The following is a 25,863-nucleotide window of genomic DNA, read 5'->3' on the forward strand; positions in this document are numbered from 1 at the left end:
GACCGGCCACAAAGAGATATTGACTTTAAATGTGGTTCAAAGAAACCTCGAGGGATTTCTCAGCGGCTGCTGATCTTGTCGTCGGTGTGGAGGTTAGAGTATAGATTATGCACAAACTTGGACAAAGTATAGATCAGCTGCAAGATAAGGAGAAAGTAACAATATGCTTAAAATAATGGGGTATAAAATATACAACTGGCTGAGGAAATGAGACATTAGGGACATTCTGGCTGTCAGATATGGCTCACTGCAACCTATTTGTGAAGTGAATATATTGTGACAAAGGGCAAGAATATTTATTACAATTATTTACTCAAATTTATTTTACAACTCAGCACTTCCCATCGCCTTTAATCTGAGCAGTGAGATCACATTTAAGAGATGTCCTTAAGGCAATGTCAGAGAAATCTTCTGAAATTATAACCTGATACTTGAATATTATTATTACATAATGCAATACTTTCATATTGCACTGTCTGAAGTAGCTGCAGCTGTTGTGAAACTCTGAACAAAAATGTTCATTTTTACCAGCAGTAGCTGGACAGAAGTGTTCATTGTTTGCATTAAACAGAGGGCATGAAAACACCTGTTTCTGGGTAAATAAACATGTTACATGTAATTCTGGTCAGTGCAGAACGGCAGTGTGTGAATTCATGCACGATTATATGAGTGTACTGAGTATGTCATATGGAGAACAGTCAAAGTTCAGATTCCAAGAAACAAGACTTGAAAGAAGACTTGATTGAGAGTTCTAATGTTTTCAGACTGCAGCCAAAATCTGATTTACTTCATGTCCAGATTGATTTTTTTTAAAGTCTGAACAGAAAAAAAAAACCACATGGAATGTGATCTTTGCCATCTGGCTCCAAACTACTTTTGGAGGTTTGAAATGTGATTTTCAGTCAAGGCTGCTGGCTCAGATCGGATTTGTTGTGTCACTCGCAACCCGGGACACGATGACAACGTCATTTTCAGAGACACATGCTGTGTTCCAGATGACATCCTTCCCTCAGTACACTAACAGATAGTACTCTGATAGTACTTACAGTAGTACATGTCTGGACTCTTACTGTGTAGTACAGGAGTTTCGACAGAGTAGTGTTGTTTCAAATCACACACTGCTGTTCTGCACTGACAGGAAATGACCTCATCATGTGAACACATCACCCTCTAAAACATCTGCAGCTTTAACTATTTTACCCAGAAATCAGCGTGTTTTTGTGTCCTCTGTTTAACACTCAATAAACACACTGATTCTTCTGTCCAGCAGCAGCAGTTCAGGAACAGCTGCAGCTTCCTCACGCAACACGAGTACAACATCTGGAACACAGGTACAAAATCTGGAACAGAAGTAGAACATCTGGAACACAAGAAGAACACCTGGAACACGAGTAGAACATCTGGAACACAAGAACAAAAACTGGAACAGAAGTACAACATCTGGAACACAAGAAAAATTACAATGCAAACACCTCTGACCTCTTACAGGACCAAACACTACTGGCTATTTAAGCTAACTATTCTAGTGTGTTCATATCTGTAGTTAATTTGGTCCAAACCGAAGAAAATAATTACACATCATCTTTCATTTTGAATGGTTTGTGTTTACACTGATTAACAGTTAACTAAACTCAAGAGGTGTAAACTGTGTGTAAAGTTGTACATAGGGACCACAGACTGAATAAAAATTGTTCGTAGCTTCCAGGTCTGAAAAATGAGTCTGATGCAGAAGTGCCTTAAACTACAATATCACTGAGTGTCACTAGAGGTCAGCTCCAAAAAGCCTCCGGCTCCATAGACTCCCATTCAACTTCTCTCATCAAATCCAAAGTGAATAAAATGTGTCCATCAGTTATCTCGGTGTTGTTAGCTAAAGTCACTCCTTCTTATTAGTTTTCTGGAGGTCCATCTGAAAATAATCCCTCATTCATTAGAAAAGAAGATTCAAGAAGACCTGTTTTTGGGGGCGTGTCTGTTTGATTGACAGGCCTGTGGTGCAGTCAGGTTACAGCTATCGGTGGGCGGGATGTAGTATCGTCAGGTTTCCAATCAGATCGGTCCGATCCACAGCTGGCTCCTCCCCCAGCTCGTCCAAATATGGTCACTTCCTGCTCCAAACCGCTCCGAACGAGCAAGATGGTGACGGACAGAATCTGAACTGGAGGATTCATAACGTTCACAAACCAACAATGACGTCACTGATGGTTGGTGGTTGGTAGCAACAGGCTGCTCATTAATTCAATGTCTGGCAATGTTACAAAAAGCCCTGTATTCATGTGATTACTCCCATATTTGTTTCCGTGGTAACCAGATTGTATTGCATAACTACAAGGATCGCTTTCTCGTGGGTTTGTTAATTTTTTAATATGTAATTCAAAAGAAATATGCAGAGCATGCAGAAAGATCTTTCAATTGTCAAACAGTTTTCTTTTTATCTAATTGACCCTTTTTTAGGGAAAATCGATTTACCATGTTTTCTAAAATTGCTCTACAGAAGAGTGGATTACCAAATGAACCTGCATGCACCTGAAGGGAGGATTAGGAATGAATTTTATGCTCTTAATGAGGGCAAATCAAATAGTTCACTCGCCCTGGGCAGTGGCCATTTGGCTGTATGGTTTAAACTGCATCTCTATTAGTGGTCAGTTCAGTTCGGAGGTGGAGGAGAAAAGGACAAAAGAAGTAGTGACATCATAACAATGGGAATGAAGATAACACACCTCTCTCCCGGAGGGATAAAACCTGCGAATGACAAACAGTATCTGAACTAACAACGCTGGGATAAAAGTCCGGTTGATCACACCTGCTGCACATAACGATACCTTCCAGGTGATATAAACAACTCAAGCATTATAATGTCCACCAAGTCACTTCTGCTTATATGAACAGCAAACTGGGGAAAAAGTTGGGTTGTATTTTTGGGAAGCAAAATGACTTGACTGTCACTGAATCTACTACTTCATTATCCCACTGAAATCAATTAAATGTAATTCAGGTTTATATATAACTTTGTGACGTCTGCAGATAGCTTATAATCATGACTTTTATGTAACAGAACTTTGACAAAAATATCTTACAGAAAAACAAAAAACTACTACACAACCAAAAATATCTTTCACAAACAAACTGCCTTGTCAGGCCTGGTCATAGCTATATAGAGTATATCCTGAACTTTACCTTCTATAAAATCAAAGCACTAAATAGGGATGGGACACGATTTTGGAATATTCTAATAGTCGTTAAAAAAGAAAAAAAATCAATAAGTAACTTTCGTTCTTCCTTGTTTCCCCTGTTTTTAATAGCACCTGGTTGTAATGCATTACTCCCGTCAGAAGGTGGCAGTTGTGTGCCTAAAAACTGTCTGCCAGCTGCCATTAAACAACAAAAAGAGAAGAAGAACACAATGCTCCCAGTCTCCACAGCTTTTCAGGTAAAAGTGTGTGAACATTCAAATAATAATCAAATGGAAGTGACTTTCGAACAGTATTTTTGCTTGAAATGCCCATCCCTCCTATTAACCCACGGTCCATTTACGTTTCATATATTTCTTAATAAATTATAGAATAGCCAGTTCTATTGGCTACAGAAAACACTCCAAAAGAGAATCTGGAGGGAGTCCGTGTGTTAAATCACCACTGTGATGGAGAAATTAGAATTGCCAGGGACAACCGAAAACTGTCAGGTTTATTGTTACATTACATTACAATACATTATATTTCATTTAGCTGATGTTTTTATCCAAAGCGACTTACAATAAGTGCATTTCAACCACGAGGGTACAAAACCAGAACAACAAGAATTAAGAAAATACAATTTCTTCAAGAAATCCAAACTACAAAGTTCTATCAGTAAGTGTCATTTTAAGTGCTACTAAAATTATACTGTTCAAGGTAAAGTCAGAAGAGGTGTGTTTTTAGTTTGCGGTGGAAGATGTACAGAGTTTCTGCTGTCCTGATGTCGGTGGGGAGCTCATTCTACCATTTAGGAGCCAGGACAGAAAACAGTCGTGATTTTGTAGAGTGTTTAACTCAGTGAGGAGCAACAAGCTGATTGGTGGAAGCAGAGCGGAGGGAGGGGCTGGGATGTAGAGTTGGACCATGTCATGGATGTAGACTGGACCTGATCTGTTCACAGCACGGTACGCAAGTACCAATGTTTTGAAACGGATGTGGGCGGCTACTGGTAACCAGTGAAGGGAGCGGAAGAGGAGGAGGAGGAGGAGGAGCGGAGGAGGAGGATGAAGAGGAGGAGGAGGAGGATGAGGAGGAGCGGAGTAGTGCTGAGTGAATTTCGGAGGTTAAAGACCAGTCGAGCTGCGACATTCTGGATGAGCTGCAGAGGTCGGATGGCACTAACAGGTAGACCTGCCAGGAGAGAGTTACAGTAGTCCAGATGTGAAATAACCAGAGCCTGGACCAGAACCTGGACCAGAACCTGCGCCGCCTTCTGAGTGAGAAGAGGACGTATTCTCCTGATGTTGTGCAGCATGTATCTACAGGAACGTGTCGTTGCAGCGATGTTGGCAGTAAGAGAGAGTTGACTGTCGAGTGTCACACCGAGGTTCTTAGCAGTCAGGGTCGGGATAACAGAGTTGTTGAAGGTAGTCGTCAGGTCGAGGGTGGGAGAGTCTTTCCCCGGAAAGACTTCTTCCAGAAGGAAGAGCAGTTCAGTCTTGTGGAGGTTGATTTCCAGGTGGTGTGAGGACATCCACTGAGAGATGTCAGTCAGACAGGCAGAGATTCATGCTGCTACCTGTGTTTCAGATCGGGGAAAAGAGAGGATCAGTTGGGTGTCATCAGCATAGCTGTGGTAGGAAAAGCCATGCGAGTGAAGGACAGAGCTGAGAGAGTTGGTGTACAGAGAGAAGAGGAGGGGACCCGGGACGGAGCCTTGAGGGACACCAGTAGTGAGAGGACAAGGTTCAGACACAAATCTTCTCCAAGTTACCCGGTAGGTGCGGTCGTTGAGTTTGGATGAGAACAGGGAGAGGTAGGTAGGTAGGTAGGTATTTACTTTATTAATCCCCGAGGGGACATTTTTTCGCTACAGCAGCATACAGAAGCAATAAGATAATAATAGAAATAATAGAATAAAATAATAGAATAGAATAGAATATTAGAAAAGCAATAAAATAGCAGTAAATAGCAGTAAAAAATATAAAATGCACAGTATATACAGTACATTATATATCTATATATATTATATACAAACAAACCAAGAAACACAGTCAACAGTGTTATTGTACTGTGATGGATTTTGCCAGAGGTTAGTTATTGTACAGCCTTATTGCAGTGGGCAGGAATGATCTCCTGTATCAGGAATGATCTCCTGTATCTGGAATGATCTTCTGTATCTGGAATGATCTCCTGTATCTGTCCTTGTGACAGCGGAGCTGAAGGAATCTTTTAGAGAAAGTGCTCCGCTGTCCCTGCAGCAGGTGGTGGAGAGGGTGGACAGGATTATCCAATATGGATAATAGTTTGTTCAGCGTCCTCCTCTCCACCACCTTTTCCAGGCTGTCCAGTTTGTAGCCGATGATGGAGCCGGCCTTCTTAACCAGTTTGTTAAGTCTGTTGGTGTCTCCGGCTCCAATGCTGCTCCCCCAGCAGACCACAGCGTAGTACAAAGCACTGGCCACAAGAGATGGTAGAACATCTCCAACATCTCGCTGCACACACTGAAGGATCGAAGTTTCCTCAAGAAAAAGAGTCGACTCATCACCTTCTTGTAGACAGCGTTGATGTTGGTCTTCCATTTCAGTCTGTTGTTGATGGACACACCCAGGTACTTGTACTCCTCAACCATGTCCACCTCCTCTCCCAGAACTCTCAGCGGTTGTGGAGCCATCGTCTTCCTCCTGAAGTTGACCACCATCTCTCTGGTCTTGGCCATGTTCAGGAGCAGGTGATTTCTTCCCACCCACTCCACAAAGTCCTCCACTACTGCCCTGTACTCCTCCTCCCGTCCATCCCTTATACATCCGTCCACTGCAGAGTCATCAGAGAACTTCTGCAGATGTCTTGACTCTGAGTTGTTCTGGAAGTCAGTTGTGTAGAAGGTGAACAGGAAGGGAGACAGAACAGTTCCCTGAGGAGCTCCAGTACCACTGACCACCGTATCAGACAGCACACTGCCCAGACGGACAAACTGTGGTCTGCCTGTCAGGTAGTCAGTGATCCAGGAGACGGTGGACGCGTCCACCCCCACCACCCCCCCCACCACCCGCAGCTTCTCACTCAGCAGCAGTGGTTGGATGGTGTTGAATGCACTGGAGAAATCAAAGAAAGTGATTCTCACAGAGTCACCGGTTCCATCCAGATGAGACTGAGCTCGTTGCAGCAGGTAGATGATGGCATCGTCCACTCCCACATGAGGCTGGTACGCAAATTGCAGAGGGTCCAGAGAAGATTTCACCAGCGGCCTGAGGTGGGCCAAGACCAGCCTCTCCAGCACCTTCATCACATGAGATGTGAGGGCAACCGGTCGGTAGTCATTGAGGGCAGATGGAGTCGTCTTCTTGGGGACAGGAACCAGGCAGGACGTCTTCCACAGCACCGGGACCTCCTCCTGCTTCAGGCTCAGGTTGAAGAGGTGTTGTAGGACCTCAGCCAGCTGGACGGCGCAGGTCTTCAGGACCACGGGGCTGATGCCGTCAGGTCCTGCAGCCTTGCGCTGGTGGATTCTCTCCAGCTGTCTCCTAACCTGGCCAGTCATCACAGAGAGGGGGGTGAGGGTGGGGGTCGAGGTGTCGATGGAGGAAGAGTCCTTTGAGATTGAGGGCTCTATGCAGTTCACCAGGGGGCACAGAGGGGGGAGGGGGGGAGGCAGCAGAGGTGTTTGGGAGGTGTGAGGGGGGGAGGAGACAGATGAGGGTGGTGAACTAAACCTGTTCAAGAAACAGTTTAGTTCATTTGACCTCTCCAGGTTCCCCCTGGTTGTGTCTCTCTCCCCTTGAAGCCAGTAATCTCCTTCATATCGGTCCACACCTCCCTCACGTTGTTCTGCTGGAGTTTGGCCTCCAGCTTCCTCCTTTAGGAGTCCTTGCACTCACTCATCTTCTCCTTCAGGTGGCGCTGCACTCTCCTGAGCTCCTCCCTGTCCCCAGACCTGAAGGCTGCTTTCTTCTTATTAAGAAGAACTTTCAGGTCACTGGTGATCCACGGCTTGTTGTTGGGGAAGCATTTTACAGTCCGGGATGGTACGGTGGAGTGTTCACAGAATTTGATGTATTCTGTGATACAGTCCGTCCTGCTGTTGATGTCCTCCCCATGTGGTCCAAACAGCACATTCCAGTCCGTGGACTCAAAGCAGTCCTGCAGGGTGTCTTTAGCCTCCTGTGTCCACCTCCTCACAGTCCTGGTGGTCACAGGTTGCCTCTGCACCAGAGGAACATACTTTGGTGTCAGCAGGACCAGGTTATGGTCTGATCTACCAAGGGGGGGAAGGGCAGTAGTACTGTATGCATCCATGGCATTAGCATACAGTAGGTCCAGAGTTTTATTGTTCCGGGTGGGGCAGTTCACATACTGGTGCAAAGTTGGCAGTACTTTATCCAGACTGGTTAAAGTCTCCAGTAACTAACAAAAATGCACCGGGATGCTGAGTCTGCAGTTTAGCCACAGTGGAGTAGATGGTGTCCACTGCTGCCTCTACGTCAGCTGATGGAGGAACGTACACAGCGATAACAATGGCGGACGTGAACTCCCTTGGTAAATAATACGGACGCATCCCCACGGCTAGAAGTTCAATGTCCGGGCTACAGAAACGTTCCTTCACACACACATGGTCGGGATTGCACCACCTCTTGTTCACATAGACTTCAATCCCTCCACCTTTCTTCTTACCGCTCTGCACAACGTCTCCGTCCCCCCGAACAGTCCTGAAGCCGGGTACGGCCGCGCTGTGGTCCGGGAGATGTGAGTGCAGCCATGTCTCGGTGAAACACATGATGCTGCACTCCCGGTACTCTCTCTGGATCTTTACCAGCGCCGAGCTCGTCCGTCTTGTTGGCCAACGACCTCACGTTCCCCATTAAGATCGCCGGTATCGATGGTTTGTATTTCCTCCTTTCCGCCTTCAGCTTAGCTCCAGCTCTGCAACCCCGACGTCTTCTCCGAAGTTCAACGGGGATCTCAGGCCTCGCTCCGGGCAGCAGCAGTAGAGGTCTACTCAGCGTGATCAGCTGATCACGCGAGTAAACAATAACAGTGCCCTCATCCAGAAACGTGGAAACATTACGGTCCATTGTCTGACCGTTAACTTAACACACGAGAGAAAGAAAAAAACAACAACTCCGAAGAGGAGAAAGGCTTAAAAAATACTAATAACAACACACTCGGGGAGAGGAGCTGCTGCAACAGGCTGCCGCTAGCCATCTTAATGAGAGAGCAGAGCCTGAGACACCGAGGTCCTGAAGGGAGGAAAGAAGGATCTGGTGGTTCACTGTGTCAAATGCAGCAGAAGGTCTAGAAGGATCAGGACAGAGGACAGAGAGGCTGCTCTAGCCGTGTGAAGCTGCTCAGAGACAGAAGGAGGACCGTCTCTTTTGAGTGGTCTGTTGAAACCAGACTGGTGGTCAAGAAGGTTATTATGGTGGAGATAGGAGGAAAGTTGATTGGAGATAGCTCGTTCGAGAGTTTTGGAAAGAAAGGGAAGAGGGAAGTTTATAGCTGTCTACTTTTTCTGGCTCCTTGGCTCGCTGTTTATTTATGCATATTTTTCTTGGCATTGGATGAATCTGGTTCTCTTCTGTTTTCTCTCTCTAGCTGGCTTGTCAAAAGAAGCCGCAGGAAGTCTGACATCTCTGTTAGTTCAGCCCATCTCTGCCTTCCTTGCCAAGACATTACTATCCTCTCCATCCACGCTGCCGGGAGACTCCTGTATGCCTTTGGCCACGCCTCCCAACACAGGTAAACACACCAAACACAGCATGACCGAGTGGCTGCTGAAGCCTCCTTCTCAATAACATTTCCACAGGTATGAAAATATTCAGAAGTTTGTGCATGTCTGAAGGACAGTAACAAATCCTGCGTGGAGCACAAGATTGTCAGAACAGTTTATGCTGTTGTGATGAAGGTAAACTGTCTCTGTAACCATGGTGATTGAGGTTGCAGTTGGTCTACAGTCCAAGCTTTTCTTATGGTCAGGTGTTTTGAGTGGTTTCTGTTGTGGAGACAAGAAACGTTGATGAACTTCCATCCAGTGACGCGTGTATCTGACATTTTGTTCAAAGTTTACTGCATTAATACAAACTCAACATGTCCTGTATTATTTCCAATTAAAAGCCCCCTAGCATTTTATTAGACAGAAACCCTTCATTTCTTAAAAAGGCTTTAATTGTGAAACGTTTTCAGGAACGTGTTGTGACCAAAGTCAGACAATCACACTTAAGATCCATAATCCAGAACAAAAATAACAGAATTATCTTGTTGACTTTATTAAATTAAAGCAATTGAAATATCTACTATTGACATGACACCATATAAGCAGTGGTTATACCTTAGAAACGAGTGGTCCGCGCCCACGTGTGGCCACTCCGGTGGTACTTTAACAAATACCATGATGTGTATGGGTGTTTAGACAGAGGGCAAGGAACCCAAGAAATATACAGGCACCAATTGAATTCACATTGTGCTGCAGCTTTCATCACAGGGTGTTCTGAGGCATTAGGAGCCAACACACCGAGATATTCTGGTATCTACATATACCCAGAATGCCTCTTTGTGTATTTATTGTGTTCATGTGCAGTAGTTAGCAGATATGCATACAACCTGTACCACATGTACTTTTTAACCCGAGAGCTCAGGATCCTTCTGCACTTCTCTACTTGACCTGCTTGATCACTGTCTGGTCAAAGCAGTGAGAAGGTGATTCTCTTTGTGTCAGCACATACGTTCATTGTGAGGGAAGAAGATATTCCATTAACAAGTGTTAGGCATGAGTAAGCAGTCCTGTGTATATTATTACCTGCCATGTCCTGCTGCAATCCAATTACCAGCTTTATAGGGATCCCTTTCAATCATTTAGAATAGTGTATCAGGCCATGTTGCAGTGGGTCCATGTTTACACCAAAGATGCCCCTCTTAGATTTTATTCTGAGCAAGCCTAAAGCAATTATCTGATGATTCAATCAGCAAAAAAAACAGTGCACACAATTTAATTGATAAATAACACCTTGTCTCCAAAAGCTAGCATTAACTTGGTGCTTATGCTGAAGACTTTTTTTTGAAGCTGTCAAGCTTTTTAAAAATAAGTCAAACTGGAGCTGCATGAAGAGAAAAGAGATCTTCGAGCTGACTTTGTTATACACACTAGCTCTGTTATGCTGCTTTTATTGCATTCCTGCCATCCTTGACCTTGTTATTCAGAGCTGTTTAATCACTTGAACTATTTTTTTTATTGTGGTACAGTGTTGATTGCCATGAAATGTGACTTGGCTCATGGGTGTGCCTCGTGGTCAAGTCATCATCAGTGAGATGCAGCTGTTAATTAACCTACTGTGAACGAGGTGAAAGAAGAGATGTGGAGACAAGTTCTTACTTGAGGAAACCTTTTTTCACACAAAGCAAAATGAATAGACAGAGTGATTGAATGTAAAGAATACTATCATATGACTAGGGTTACAACATTCCACCTCAAAGGCAGAGAAACGAGCTAAAATATGAGAGAATCAGGGCAGGACATTACAGAGCCGCAGGGCCAAAGAATGCTTGTGAAAATGATGACGCTCGTTTTAAATACTTTGCGTGAAATCGTGTCTTAAAGAGAGAGCAGAAATCAGAAGGTGCAGCAGTGTCTATACCAGAAAACTAATTTCTTCCATATTCAAAGGAATTATTGCCTCCTTTTATGCAATCCACATACAAATTAAAAGACATATGTAGCAGAAGGCTTTAATTTCCTTTGCCAGAAAGAGAAGAATGGATGACAGCAGGAATATCTATCTGTTATGAAAGAGGAGAGTGTTGAGTAGAACGATAGACAGAGAGGAGGCAGAGAGAAGCCAAGCTGCAGAGGAAGATGGAGGAGGAGGTGAAGTAGGTGATGGAGTGACTGAAAGGACCCATACTGCCAAACATCATTTCTCTGATTACTTCTCGTGGTATCTAACATGTTGATGGTTTTATTTCTAACCGCTCACGTTTTGTCATGTGAGAGTCCCTCCATCATGTCTGTAAAATGAAATAATTTATTGAGATGATGAAGATGAATTCAAACAAAGGCTTTGGTCATTAAGTCATGTTAGAGGCTCAGTGAGGTTGTATTTTGGTATGACAGTGTTTCCCCGAGTATTGTCTTGGGAGGGCGGGAGTACAAACGTACTCATAGAACTGCACTTATGTCTAGTAACTACTATTTATTTACTTAGTTTCTGTGCGCCCGTTTCACTTTAGCTTATTGTGGAGACGCAACTGCATTTTTCTGTCACTGACAGTCACGCTAATGTGTCTGTTTCATGAAGGCGCTGTGACTCATTCACCCAGCGCAGCAGGAGGATGTTACTTCTATACTCGTTACATGACTGTAAAAAAAACTGTAAAAGCCGTCAATGGACAAACAAGCTGCTGAAACCCAGAATATCAGCATTTATAAAACGCACCCCACCTGTATCTACTGAAGTTGAACAGGAGTCTATGGAGCTGGAGGGTTTTTGGAGCCAACCTCTAGGTAGGTAGGTATTTACTTTATTAATCCCCGAGGGGACATTTTTTTAAGTGGCACTTAAGTGGCACTAGTGGCACTGGGTGGTATTGCTTAACACTTCAGCATCGGAACCATTTTTCAGACCAGAAGTTACGAACACATTTCTAAACAGTCTGTGGTTGCCACCGTTAGCCTACTGAATGTAACTTCTTTTCATAAGGCCATCAGTTTAGTGAGATCTTGGGACTGTATAGCAGCAGGGACTGGGCGTGGTGGTGTTGGCATACTGAGGTGTGTGACTTTGTGTGCTGGCCTGTGGTATTTTAAAGTGTGTCAGTGTGTGAGAGAAATGAGCTGGATCTGGTATTTAGTGGTAATTCCTGCTTTGGAAAAGGTAAATCCTCTGTTATCCCGGCATCCTCTCTGCAGACCTCGACCACACTGCCACCTTCTGCTCCACTGTCCTTCGCCATGTCTTCCTCTGCAGCCTCCGCTCCTCCGTCGACTCTCGTTGCCAGTGCAATCCCCCATCGTACGTGTGGACGCTCTGTCCATTTCTATTTATTCCAAAATAAATACGAGCAGCCGATCACTGACTGGAACACTGCATTCTGCCCTTTTCCAGTCTAGCACGGATAACAGTCACACATATAACAACACCCCTCCCGACACACACAGTTCATTGGTGTCAGTCGCTCATCCGACCTGAGCGAATCACTCAGTCGATCAATGATGCACCCTCCAAAAACCAAAGACGTGAGCAGCATCGATCCGTCGCTGCAGGTTGGACATGCATGTAGCGCTCCTGTCGCAGTATTGTTTGGAGTTGTTAGCTTTAAACTCATTGGGCTGTGAGGATTTGTGTCTATTGGATTTGAAAGATTCTGGTGTCAACTTATTTTTCTTGAGTCTTTGGCAGTCATTCAGTTATTATTTTATAGAATCTTGATTCACTCTCCTTCTAGTGAGCTTTTATTTAGTCTGTCTCTGAGTGGTTAACTGTCTATTTTAGCTGTGTAGCTTAATATACCGTACATCCAGTAGTTCTGTAAGTTAGGCTTTTTATGCATCGTTTCCATTACATCATATGAGTCTGAAAGAGGGCGAGAACGTGCTTAACAAACGGAGAGAGACAAAAGGGAGGACAAAGAGGGAGAGCGAATGAGATGTAATCTGTCTGTGATCGATTGGCTGCACCTCTGACCACTCCTGGGATCCCACTATCATTTGTTTCCATCTGTTGGCCTCCTCTCATTTTTTTTTTCTTTCTTTTTAATTATTTTTCTCCTTATTTTTTTTCTCATTCAATTCCCTTTCAATTAAGGCCGACTGTATTGGCTGGCCATTGGTTAATTGCTCAGGGGGTCTCCATGGAGACCGGCAGACCTTAACGAGATGATGCGGTCGACCTGGAAGGACTCTCAGCACTACTCCGCTCCTCCTCCTCCTCCTCCTCCTCTTCCTCCTCCTCCTCCTCCTCTTCCGCTCCCTTCACTGGTTACCAGTAGCTGCCCGCATCTGTTTCCAAACATTGGTACTTGCGTACCGTGCTGTGAACAGATCAGGTCCAGTCTACATCCAGGACATGGTCCAACTCTACATCCCAGCCCGTTCACTCCGCTCTGCTTCCACCAATCAGCTTGTTGCTCCTCACTGAGTTAAACACTCTACAAAATCACGACTGTTTTCTGTCCTGGCTCCTAAATGGTAGAATGAGCTCCCCACCGACATCAGGACAGCAGAAACTCTGTACATCTTCCACCACAAACTAAAAACACACCTCTTCTGACTTTACCTTGAACAGTATAATTTTAGTAGCACTTAAAATGACACTTACTGATAAAACTTTGTAGTTTGGATTTCTTGAAGAAATTGTATTTTCTTGATTCTTCTTGTTCTGGTTTTGTACCCTCATGGTTGAAATGCACTTATTGTAAGTCGCTTTGGATAAAAGTGTCAGATAAATGAAATGTAATGTCATGTAATGTATGAAGGAGGGAATTTTAGCATCTGTATCAGTAGTTTTTTCCAGTGTTGAGCACAAGCCTGTGAAGATTTGGTTATTCGTATAATATTAATGATTAATAATGATTCAAAATCAAAGAAAATTTGAATAGTGCAGAGTGAATTTCCCGAGTAAAATACCAGCGTTCAGTGTGACTCCATTCACACTAACCTCCATATTCCACTGAACACGTTCCGTCAGACGTGATTTTGTTTCCGTCCTCTTCACGTCTTCATCTCCAGCGGCAGCGTGTCAGACGTGTTTTATCTTCCTTCCTCGTGTGGTCATGTTTCCTTGATTTCTGTTCTTCTATCGCGGGTAAACGTTGTTAAACGGCTTCTTTTCTGTCCGTTGTTTGTTCATTGTTGTCATTTCCTACTTTGTGCTGCAGCCTGCAGACAAAGTTAATACAGCTGCTGTGTTTCAGTCGTTAAAAACATTCCTCCTCCTGTTTATTCTGTAACTATTTCCCATACCGTGTCTGCAGGAGGAGGAGGATGTGTTTCTGGTCCTGATTGAAAGACTGCGGTGGTAGATGTTGATGTCGTGATGCGTTTTACCATCCGGAGTTTGAACATGGGTGTTTTATTTTGAAAATTGGCCGGATCCTCTCTGTTTTTCTCCGACTGACTCCATGCCGATCTGATTATAGCACCTACTACACACCCAATAAGACTTTATGAAATACTTCATCTGCTGGACATCAGTTAACATCTCAATCTGCAATATCGCAACACAAGAGCCTCTGAAACAAGACATTCGTGACTCTCACACCAAGTACACACAGACAAATACATGCAAATGTTCACAAATGTTCACTTGTATTTCATATTTATTTTACTTTATATCATCCTATGGTTCTTACATTTCCAGCAGCTTCTGTTCAGAGATGAGTATCACTACACTTTTTCTGTGTTTTATTTCTGCTTTCTGGTCTTGATAAAGACCTTTTTATGTCTGTGCTCGTTTGTGTGTTTTCATGTGTGTGTGTGTGTGTGTGTGTGTGTGTGTGTGTATGTGTATGTATACCTGATAGGAGGTGTCCACTTCCTTCATGCCTTCAGCCTTTCCAGATTGATTAATTCAGTGAACACGTCGTCCCCATCAGGCCTCGGGGGTTTGGCTCTGACTCTATCTGAGCGGTCTGTCTGTTGACCAGACAATTACCAAACTGGTCCGTCACCATCTCCGAGGCGTGTTCACAGACCCTGTTTACCCTGGCAGGGCTGATTGATCGCGCACACGCACACACACACACACACACACACACACACACTGTTGTGCTACTTCCAGCTGTGTTGGACATCGTTCTGGACGTGAAGTCAGGTGTGTGTAAGAGTGTGTGTTGGGTGAGTGCAGACTGGCAGAAGTGATGATGAATCATTTGGCCCTGCCGACATGTACAACCAGCACTCAGGTTTGGACTGAATGTGTTGACATCTAAAAGTGTTAATTATTTTGTTATTATGATCCTTAAATGAGTTAAAAAATGATGTTGAAATTTCTTTCACGTGAAATCAGCTGAGCCTTAAATATTCCTCAGTTGAAGTATACTTGTCTGACATGTCAGGATTTACAATGTCCCATTTGGACAGGACACTAGAGCTTTGGTGAGGTCATCCAGTGTTTCCAGACATAGACTCAACTGTGGCGGCCGCCCAGGTCAGTTATCAGCTGTCTGTCCAGCAGACAGTCACACAGAGACCGGCTGCTCTACTGACAGTGGCGGAGAGAATACACTTTACTCTTCACTACAGTCCATGCTGACAATCGTTTGCATGTAAAGGTTGAAAACAGAAATAAGACATCCAGAAGGTACAGGCGGAGAGATGAAAGTTACCGTGCATCCAGCAGGTCTATGTGTTGAATGAACATGAATTAAACAGCATCTGAAGCTCTTATCTTGACAGCTGATGTAGTCGTTGTTTCAGTCAGACTGTCTGATCTGGAAAGATACGCAGCTTTTAGGAGCTTTTCGTGACTTTTATCCCCATGGTTCTCTATGTTCAATAACTACATAAAAACACATACACATTTATTCCTTTATCAGGTAGGGCTTTAAAAAAAATCAAATTTAAAAAAAAAAAAAAAAAAAAAAAAAAACGATTTTTTTTTTTTTTTTTTTTTTTTTTTTTTTTTTTTTTTTTTAAATTCCTGCAATTTTATGCAATAACGCACTTAAAACTTCACAAATTACATCTAAATGTTTTAGGAAATTGGCCGCATAACCACACATTTTTTATCTCAACAACTCTGAACAGTTGGTCCAAGATGTATCTCTGCAATTATATAAAAAACCAATAGATCTATAATGACTCTGATAAAACTACACATATGTTATCCAATTCTATCCAAATCATTAAATGAATACCAGGTTACAAGCAGTGTGCTGTTCAGTCTCACACACACACACAGTCCCACAGAGTCCTTTTAAAACCTATTAATGGAATAAATAAGCCTCCTGATGAATGTGACTTCAGCATGCTAACTGTGCCTGAACACCTTCTTTGTTCTTCTTCTCTTCATCTTTTCAAAATATGCATTTTTTTCCCTCCTCACTTTCTGTCATCCTCCTCTCTCTCTCTCTCTCCTCTCTCTCTCTCTCTCTCTCTCTCTCTCTCTCTCTCTCTCTCTCTCTCTCTCTCTCTCTCTCTCTCTCTCTCTATCTCTCTCTCTCTCTCTCTCTCTCTCTCTCTCTCTCCCCCACTCAGAACAAATACCACAAGTGTACCAAATATCTGCTGCTGTTACCCTGCGTGGGCACAGAGGGAGAGACGAGTGAGGCAGAACCACTTGAGATGGCTTCATAGAGGTCTCCCAGGCCCTTTAATTACACACTATTGATTGCTGTGTGCAGTTTCCCCACATGCAATTACTGCTTTTTCTTCTCAGCTCTGCATTCAGTCCCCAGCAGAGAACAAGACCACCAGACTCTAGGAGGACGTACACTCTAAAAAGAAAATAGTTGGACCTACTTAATAAAATTACTTCAATTGGTAACACACAATTGAATTAAGTTTGTTCAACTTAATTTATCAAGTTATACTAACACAATTAATTTAAGTCAGAACTACTTAAAAAATGGATTAATTTCAAATCAACAGAACAGTTTACATCCGTGCAACTTAAATTTAAAGCGTCAACTTAAAATTTTAAGTTTTTCCAGCTCAAATATTTGCCTTATCCTAAAGTAAAATACTGTTCTTCAACAACCTAATAGTATACGTTCAGCTACAGTAGTTTTTGTAGTACCTTTAGTGTGTTATTTTACTTTGTTATATGTCATTAAAATACTTCTCAAACAATTAAAATTTTAAGTTGGCTGGAGACAAAAAAATGTACTTGAATTTGTAAATATTAAAACTTTATTAACTTTATAGTCACAAAGACCAACAAATATGCAAATAATGCACAACACTCTTAATACATAACGTTTTGGCCCAAAAAAGTGTGCAACAGAATTTGGCCACAAGGCAAAAACTTTCCAATGGCATCAATGAAAATAAACATACATGCCATGATCAGTAATGTTAACTAGTTTTGTTGTAAAACTAATATGTAGTAAACAGACATAATGCGTAAAACCATAATCCTAACACCACACGGGGTTCTTCTTGTGAGCTTGTACCACAAACACAGCCTGTACTACAGATACTGTGTGCTATGTAAGTTTTTTTCGAACACATCAAAAGTAAAATGAAACCTTTACCCACAAAGATAACTAACCATGTTCTGAAGAAATAATAACGAATTCCTTATACAAAAAAGTGTTGCAAAATCAGTGAAAAAGCATATAACATTGTGCTTTCAGGAATATTTGTTGTGTTAATAATGTCTATTGGATCAAACAAATGCCTGACATTCAATAAAGGCTAAATTGTTACATGCTTCATAAACACTACTGTGCTCCTGTAACATGGTACTAGGCCAGTTTGTGGCCCAGAGGAGCAATAAATCAGAGTGTATCCTTACTGTGAGCTTTGAAGTCTGCCATATAGATTTTGGATTTTGGGGGACAGATTTTCTGGAGAACCTCAAAAGTGAAACGAAGGGGTTTGGGATAAGCTAGGTTGAGTACATATACATAACATAGAAGCAGGGCACAAGCTGAGGCAACTGAGGTCAGTCCATTCAACACCTCCACACCCTTGATGACAATGCCAATGTCTTCAGGTGGCTCTTGTATTCCTTCCCCCTCTTTCCGATTGACAAACGGTCAAAAATGGTGAGACGCTCCAGGTCCCGCTCAATAAATCCAGCTCCAGAGTCCTACAGAATGACACAAACACAAAACATCCCTGGCATCACTTTGCACTGTATATAGTAATTAAAACTGCAAGCAGTGATGTATGGGCCCTCGCACTCTGGCGCGCCGCCTCCTCCCCGAAGCCGTCTCCCCGAAGCCGTCTCCCCGAAGCCGTCCCCCTGAAGCCGTCTCCCTGAAGCCGTCTCCCCAACGTGCAGCGCGCGAGGGACCGCGTATACCCGCTTAAAGTTGCTATTTTTGTCTCGTTTCCTGTCTCCAGCAGGGGGCGCTGGCGAGCCGTTTGGCCACACCGACTCGCAAAACACATCAGATGTATGGTCTCACCACCCCAGATGTATGTGACACGTTTCGTGAGGTTTCAAGCAACCTTTGACCTTAAACATCAACTTCCTGTGTCACGGCGACGCCCATTGACAAAGTCGAATGAATGTCTCAATATATCATCAACTAAATGTTTAGGTTATTGTGACCCGACTTTATGTTCGTGTGATCAACCAGCTCGACGTAGAATGTGAAAGTATGAAAAGTGTCATTTCCAGTGGCCAACAGGGGGCGCTATGACTGTGAGCAAATATTACCTCAGGGCGGGGCTGTTATCATACCTGTGATGTTTGGAGAAGGTCGGTCCATGTACATAAGATTTAAAGCAACTCGTAGTTTCATGGCGAGACACTCAAAATGGCCGCCTCTCACGGGCACATGCATCGATGAAAACAAATTATTTAGACAACTTTTAATCCCAAACATGTTTTCTATCCAGAGAACCTAAATTCAAGTCGGTCCGACAAAATCCCTCGGACTAGTTCGACAAAGTACAACGTGTCAGAATCGGCCAAAATGGCGACTAAATTCAAAATGGTGGACTTCCTGTCGAGTTGATGTAATGGTGCAGTGTAACTTTTTTGGGCGTCTCGTGTCCACTGGATTTCGTGAATTTAGGTAAATGTGGCCGCCGGGGCATCTCTGTAGGGGGCGCTCTCGAGCCGTTTGGCCGCGCCCACTCGCAACTCCACTAGAATACGAAATTTTTCGCCGGGAGACAAATGTGTTTCCACTTTCATGAGTTTTTGAATAAGCATAAGGTGGCTCATAAGTATATTAACATAAGTATTTATGTTGTGTACTGCTTCAGCTGCTTATGAGTATGTTAGCAGCAACATTGAGCGAGGTAAGGCTTATGTTAGCTTGCCAGCCCCGCACACGGTTTTGTTCAGACTTCTGTCTGTGTGTGACTTCTGTCCGCGTCATAAAAAAGCCTTGGTCGGCGCGCACTGACACAACTTTTTGACGACACCGGGAACACTGCGGCCATGGTAATGTGAAAGATGTATTTTGTGTCAATGTACACATATTACAATGTACATGAACATGGTGTTTGTTATGGCCAAGCCGTGACTAGCACAGAAGTCCAGTAACAAAACACTGCTCGTGTTCAGATCGGGCAGGTCGTTCCTCCCGATCACCCCCCGCCAGGTTTCTCCGTCGTTGCCCACATGAGCTTTGAAGTCCCCCAGGAGAACTATGGAGTCAGCAGGCGGCGCCCTTTCAGGACTGCCCCCACCACCTCCAAGAAGTCCGGATAGTCTGAGCTGCCGTTTGGCGCATAAGCACAAACAACAGTCAGAGTCTTCCTCGCTGCAACCTGGAGGCGCATGGAGGCGACCCTCTTGTTCTCCGGGGAGAACTCCAACACATCGGCACTCAGCCGGGGGCTCGTGAGTCTCCCCACTCCCGCCCGGCGCCTCTCACCTAGGGCAACTCCAGAAAAGGATAAAGTCCAGCCGTTCTCCAGGAGCTTGGTTCCAGAGCCGGTGCTGTGCGTGGAGGTGAGCCCAACTATATCTAGCTGGTACCGCTCCACCTCCCGCTCCACCTCCTGCACCAGCTCCGGCTCTTTCCCCGCTAGCGAGGTGACGTTCCACGTCCCTAGAGCTAGTCTATGCCGCCCGGTCTGCATTGCACCCGACCCCGATGCTTGTCCCTGCGGGTGGTGGGTCCACAGGGCGGCTGCTCCACGATGCTTCTTCGGGCTGAGCCCGACCGGGCCCCATGGGCGAAGGCCCGGCCACCAGACGCTCGCCGGCGAACTCCCCTCCTGGGTCTGGCTCCGGGAGGGTGCCGCGGTTTCCCTGATCCGGGCGAGGTGGCTTCAGTCCGTGGGCTGCTGTTCATCGGGGTCTGTGTGAGCCGTTCTTTGTCTGGGCTCTCACCTGAGACCGGTTTGCTTTGGGAGACCCTACCAGGGGCTGATGCCCCGGACAACATAGCTCCCAGGAGCCACTCAAACCCCTCCACCATGTTAAGGTGGTGACTGGCGGAGTTGTTAGATGAGTCTGTTCTTTGAGACGTGACATAATCATTCGTAGTTTTGTAGCCATGCTCGAGTCTGAACTGAGGCACAACATTGCTTTGAGCTAAAAGCTAAAGTGTGCATGCAAAAATACTCCCAATGAGAATGCTAACATGCATGGAGGTAACATTTTTGCCATTTTAATTGTGTATTACAAAGTAAACATTTGCTAAAAACACAGTTCAGGTCAGACAAATAAAAGACAGAAATGCATTGACTCACTGGGCCGAGCTGTTGTTCACAACAGAATAATTGTAGTTTTCATAATGTCACAAGGAAAAATTTAAAAAAACTCAATGATGAGGAAGTGAAGAAGGTAGAGGAGACAGATCCCATCATGTGGCCGGTGGGTAAAGCTCTCTGTCTGTCCACATTGTTCCTGATCAGGATGAGAACGATTCTGCTTCACAGAGAGTCCAGCAGGCTGTCTCCAGTACAATCAACACTGATCTACGAGAGCTAGTCATGGGGTCGGGTGTCCTAACAGGACGTTACCGGCATTAGAGAAGTCTCAGAAGATTGTCAGGCCTGAACACAATTTCCCAGACACTCAATAAACCTGTGGAGGGAGTTAGTCAGTGTCAAACAGGTTTTGAAACCTTAAACAGAACCGGCAGAGCTTTATTCCTCTTTACCAGCCTGTAAACCAGAGCTTTGTTCCTCTTTACCAGCCTGTAAACCAGAGCTTTGTTCCTCTTTACCAGCCTGTGAACCACCAGAGCTTTGTTCCTCTTTACCAGCCTGTAAACCGGCAGAGCTTTGTTCCTCTTTACCAGCCTGTAAACCAGAGTTTTGTTCCTCTTTACCAGCCTGTAAACCAGCAGAGCTTTGTTCCTCTTTACCAGCCTGTAAACCAGAGCTTTGTTCCTCTTTACCAGCCTGTAAACCGGCAGAGCTTTGTTCCTCTTTACCAGCCTGTGAACCACCAGAGCTTTGTTCCTCTTTACCAGCCTGTAAACCGGCAGAGCTTTGTTCCTCTTTACCAGCCTGTAAACCAGAGTTTTGTTCCTCTTTACCAGCCTGTAAACCACCAGAGCTTTGTTCCTCTTTACCAGCCTGTAAACCGGCAGAGCTTTGTTCCTCTTTACCAGCCTGGTAACCACCAGAGCTTTGTTCCTCTTTACCAGCCTGGTAACCACCAGAGCTTTGTTCCTCTTTACCAGCCTGTAAACCAGAGTTTTGTTCCTCTTTACCAGCCTGTAAACCAGAGTTTTGTTCCTCTTTACCAGCCTGTAAACCACCAGAGCTTTGTTCCTCTTTACCAGCCTGTGAACCACCAGAGCTTTGTTCCTCTTTGCCAGCCTGTAAACCAGAGCTTTGTTCCTCTTTACCAGCCTGTAAACCAGAGCTTTGTTCCTCTTTACCAGCCTGTAAACCAGAGCTTTGTTCCTCTTTACCAGCCTGTAAACCGGCAGAGCTTTGTTCCTCTTTACCAGCCTGGTAACCACCAGAGCTTTGTTCCTCTTTACCAGCCTGTAAACCAGCAGAGCTTTGTTCCTCTTTACCAGCCTGTGAACCACCAGAGCTTTGTTCCTCTTTACCAGCCTGTAAACCGGCAGAGCTTTGTTCCTCTTTACCAGCCTGTAAACTAGAGCTTTGTTCCTTTTTACCAGCCTGTGAACCACCAGAGCTTTGTTCCTCTTTACCAGCCTGTAAACCGGCAGAGCTTTGTTCCTCTTTACCAGCCTGGTAACCACCAGAGCTTTGTTCCTCTTTACCAGCCTGTAAACCGGCAGAGCTTTGTTCCTCTTTACCAGCCTGGTAACCACCAGAGCTTTGTTCCTCTTTACCAGCCTCCTGTAAACCGTTAGAGCTTTGTTCCTCTTTACCAGCCTGTAAACCAGAGCTTTGTTCCTCTTTACCAGCCTCCTGTAAACCGTTAGAGCTTTGTTCCTCTTTACCAGCCTGTAAACCAGAGCTTTGTTCCTCTTTACCAGCCTGTAAACCGTTAGAGCTTTGTTCCTCTTTACCAGCCTGTAAACCAGAGCTTTGTTCCTCTTTACCAGCCTGTAAACCAGAGCTTTGTTCCTCTTTACCAGCCTGTAAACCAGAGTTTTGTTCCTCATTACCAGCCTGTAAACCAGAGCTTTGTTCCTCTTTACCAGCCTGTAAACCAGAGTTTTGTTCCTCTTTACCAGCCTGTAAACCAGAGTTTTGTTCCTCTTTACCAGCCTGTAAACCAGAGTTTTGTTCCTCTTTACCAGCCTGTAAACCAGAGTTTTGTTCCTCTTTACCAGCCTGTAAACCACCAGAGCTTTGTTCCTCTTTACCAGCCTGTGAACCACCAGAGCTTTGTTCCTCTTTGCCAGCCTGTAAACCAGAGCTTTGTTCCTCTTTACCAGCCTGTAAACCAGAGTTTTGTTCCTCTTTACCAGCCTGTAAACCAGAGCTTTGTTCCTCTTTACCAGCCTGTAAACCAGAGCTTTGTTCCTTTTTACCAGCCTGTGAACCACCAGAGCTTTGTTCCTCTTTACCAGCCTGTAAACCGGCAGAGCTTTGTTCCTCTTTACCAGCCTGGTAACCACCAGAGCTTTGTTCCTCTTTACCAGCCTGTAAACCGGCAGAGCTTTGTTCCTCTTTACCAGCCTGGTAACCACCAGAGCTTTGTTCCTCTTTACCAGCCTCCTGTAAACCGTTAGAGCTTTGTTCCTCTTTACCAGCCTGTAAACCAGAGCTTTGTTCCTCTTTACCAGCCTCCTGTAAACCGTTAGAGCTTTGTTCCTCTTTACCAGCCTGTAAACCAGAGCTTTGTTCCTCTTTACCAGCCTGTAAACCGTTAGAGCTTTGTTCCTCTTTACCAGCCTGTAAACCAGAGCTTTGTTCCTCTTTACCAGCCTGTAAACCAGAGCTTTGTTCCTCTTTACCAGCCTGTAAACCAGAGTTTTGTTCCTCATTACCAGCCTGTAAACCAGAGCTTTGTTCCTCTTTACCAGCCTGTAAACCGTTAGAGCTTTGTTCCTCTTTACCAGCCTGTAAACCAGAGTTTTGTTCCTCTTTACCAGCCTGTAAACCAGAGTTTTGTTCCTCTTTACCAGCCTGTAAACCAGAGTTTTGTTCCTCTTTACCAGCCTGTAAACCAGAGTTTTGTTCCTCTTTACCAGCCTGTAAACCACCAGAGCTTTGTTCCTCTTTACCAGCCTGTGAACCACCAGAGCTTTGTTCCTCTTTGCCAGCCTGTAAACCAGAGCTTTGTTCCTCTTTACCAGCCTGTAAACCAGAGTTTTGTTCCTCTTTACCAGCCTGTAAACCAGAGCTTTGTTCCTCTTTACCAGCCTGTAAACCAGAGTTTTGTTCCTCTTTACCAGCCTGTAAACCACCAGAGCTTTGTTCCTCTTTGCCAGCCTGTAAACCAGAGCTTTGTTCCTCTTTACCAGCCTGTAAACCAGCAGAGCTTTGTTCCTCTTTACCAGCCTGTAAACCGGGAGAGCTTTGTTCCTCTTTACCAGCCTGTAAACCAGAGTTTTGTTCCTTTTTACCAGCCTGTGAACCACCAGAGCTTTGTTCCTCTTTACCAGCCTGTAAACCGGCAGAGCTTTGTTCCTCTTTACCAACCTGGTAACCACCAGAGCTTTGTTCCTCTTTACCAGCCTCCTGTAAACCGTTAGAGCTTTGTTCCTCTTTACCAGCCTGTAAACCAGAGCTTTGTTCCTCTTTACCAGCCTCCTGTTAACCGTTAGAGCTTTGTTCCTCTTTACCAGCCTGTAAACCAGAGCTTTGTTCCTCTTTACCAGCCTGTAAACCGTTAGAGCTTTGTTCCTCTTTACCAGCCTGTAAACCAGAGCTTTGTTCCTCTTTACCAGCCTGTAAACCAGAGCTTTGTTCCTCTTTACCAGCCTGTAAACCAGAGTTTTGTTCCTCTTTACCAGCCTGTAAACCAGAGCTTTGTTCCTCTTTACCAGCCTGTAAACCACCAGAGCTTTGTTCCTCTTTACCAGCCTGTGAACCACCAGAGCTTTGTTCCTCTTTACCAGCCTGTAAACCAGAGTTTTGTTCCTCTTTACCAGCCTGTAAACCGGCAGAGCTTTGTTCCTCTTTACCAGCCTGTAAACCAGAGTTTTGTTCCTCTTTACCAGCCTGTAAACCACCAGAGCTTTGTTCCTCTTTACCAGCCTGTAAACCGGCAGAGCTTTGTTCCTCTTTACCAGCCTGTAAACCAGAGCTTTGTTCCTCTTTACCAGCCTGTAAACCGGCAGAGCTTTGTTCCTCTTTACCAGCCTGTGAACCACCAGAGCTTTGTTCCTCTTTACCAGCCTGTAAACCGGCAGAGCTTTGTTCCTCTTTACCAGCCTGTAAACCAGAGTTTTGTTCCTCTTTACCAGCCTGTAAACCACCAGAGCTTTGTTCCTCTTTACCAGCCTGTAAACCGGCAGAGCTTTGTTCCTCTTTACCAGCCTGGTAACCACCAGAGCTTTGTTCCTCTTTACCAGCCTCCTGTAAACCGTTAGAGCTTTGTTCCTCTTTACCAGCCTGTAAACCAGAGCTTTGTTCCTCTTTACCAGCCTCCTGTTAACCGTTAGAGCTTTGTTCCTCTTTACCAGCCTGTAAACCAGAGCTTTGTTCCTCTTTACCAGCCTGTAAACCGTTAGAGCTTTGTTCCTCTTTACCAGCCTGTAAACCAGAGCTTTGTTCCTCTTTACCAGCCTGTAAACCAGAGCTTTGTTCCTCTTTACCAGCCTGTAAACCAGAGTTTTGTTCCTCTTTACCAGCCTGTAAACCAGAGCTTTGTTCCTCTTTACCAGCCTGTAAACCACCAGAGCTTTGTTCCTCTTTACCAGCCTGTGAACCACCAGAGCTTTGTTCCTCTTTACCAGCCTGTAAACCAGAGTTTTGTTCCTCTTTACCAGCCTGTAAACCGGCAGAGCTTTGTTCCTCTTTACCAGCCTGTAAACCAGAGTTTTGTTCCTCTTTACCAGCCTGTAAACCACCAGAGCTTTGTTCCTCTTTACCAGCCTGTAAACCGGCAGAGCTTTGTTCCTCTTTACCAGCCTGTAAACCAGAGCTTTGTTCCTCTTTACCAGCCTGTAAACCGGCAGAGCTTTGTTCCTCTTTACCAGCCTGTGAACCACCAGAGCTTTGTTCCTCTTTACCAGCCTGTAAACCGGCAGAGCTTTGTTCCTCTTTACCAGCCTGTAAACCAGAGTTTTGTTCCTCTTTACCAGCCTGTAAACCACCAGAGCTTTGTTCCTCTTTACCAGCCTGTAAACCGGCAGAGCTTTGTTCCTCTTTACCAGCCTGGTAACCACCAGAGCTTTGTTCCTCTTTACCAGCCTGGTAACCACCAGAGCTTTGTTCCTCTTTACCAGCCTGTAAACCAGAGTTTTGTTCCTCTTTACCAGCCTGTAAACCAGAGTTTTGTTCCTCTTTACCAGCCTGTAAACCACCAGAGCTTTGTTCCTCTTTACCAGCCTGTCAACCACCAGAGCTTTGTTCCTCTTTGCCAGCCTGTAAACCAGAGCTTTGTTCCTCTTTACCAGCCTGTAAACCAGAGTTTTGTTCCTCTTTACCAGCCTGTAAACCAGAGCTTTGTTCCTCTTTACCAGCCTGTAAACCAGAGCTTTGTTCCTTTTTACCAGCCTGTGAACCACCAGAGCTTTGTTC

At 44.7% G+C, this 25,863-nt stretch overlaps 1 protein-coding gene across 1 annotated transcript in view; it reads left to right on the top strand.

Annotated features, from left to right (window-relative positions):
• LOC138215397 (inactive N-acetylated-alpha-linked acidic dipeptidase-like protein 2) overlaps window positions 1-25,863 on the top strand; it is a 471,279-nt gene that overhangs the window by 248,270 nt on the left and 197,146 nt on the right. The window contains exon 9 of the mRNA XM_069177518.1: window positions 8,766-8,909. Coding sequence (XP_069033619.1) covers window positions 8,766-8,909 — 144 coding nt within the window. The remainder of the gene's footprint in view (window positions 1-8,765; window positions 8,910-25,863) is intronic.

The sequence above is a fragment of the Embiotoca jacksoni genome, unplaced genomic scaffold (genome assembly GCF_022577435.1).
Source record: "Embiotoca jacksoni isolate LCO1_2020_lvr unplaced genomic scaffold, fEmbJac1.0.p SCAF_74, whole genome shotgun sequence".
Classification (NCBI taxonomy): Eukaryota; Metazoa; Chordata; class Actinopteri; family Embiotocidae; genus Embiotoca; species Embiotoca jacksoni.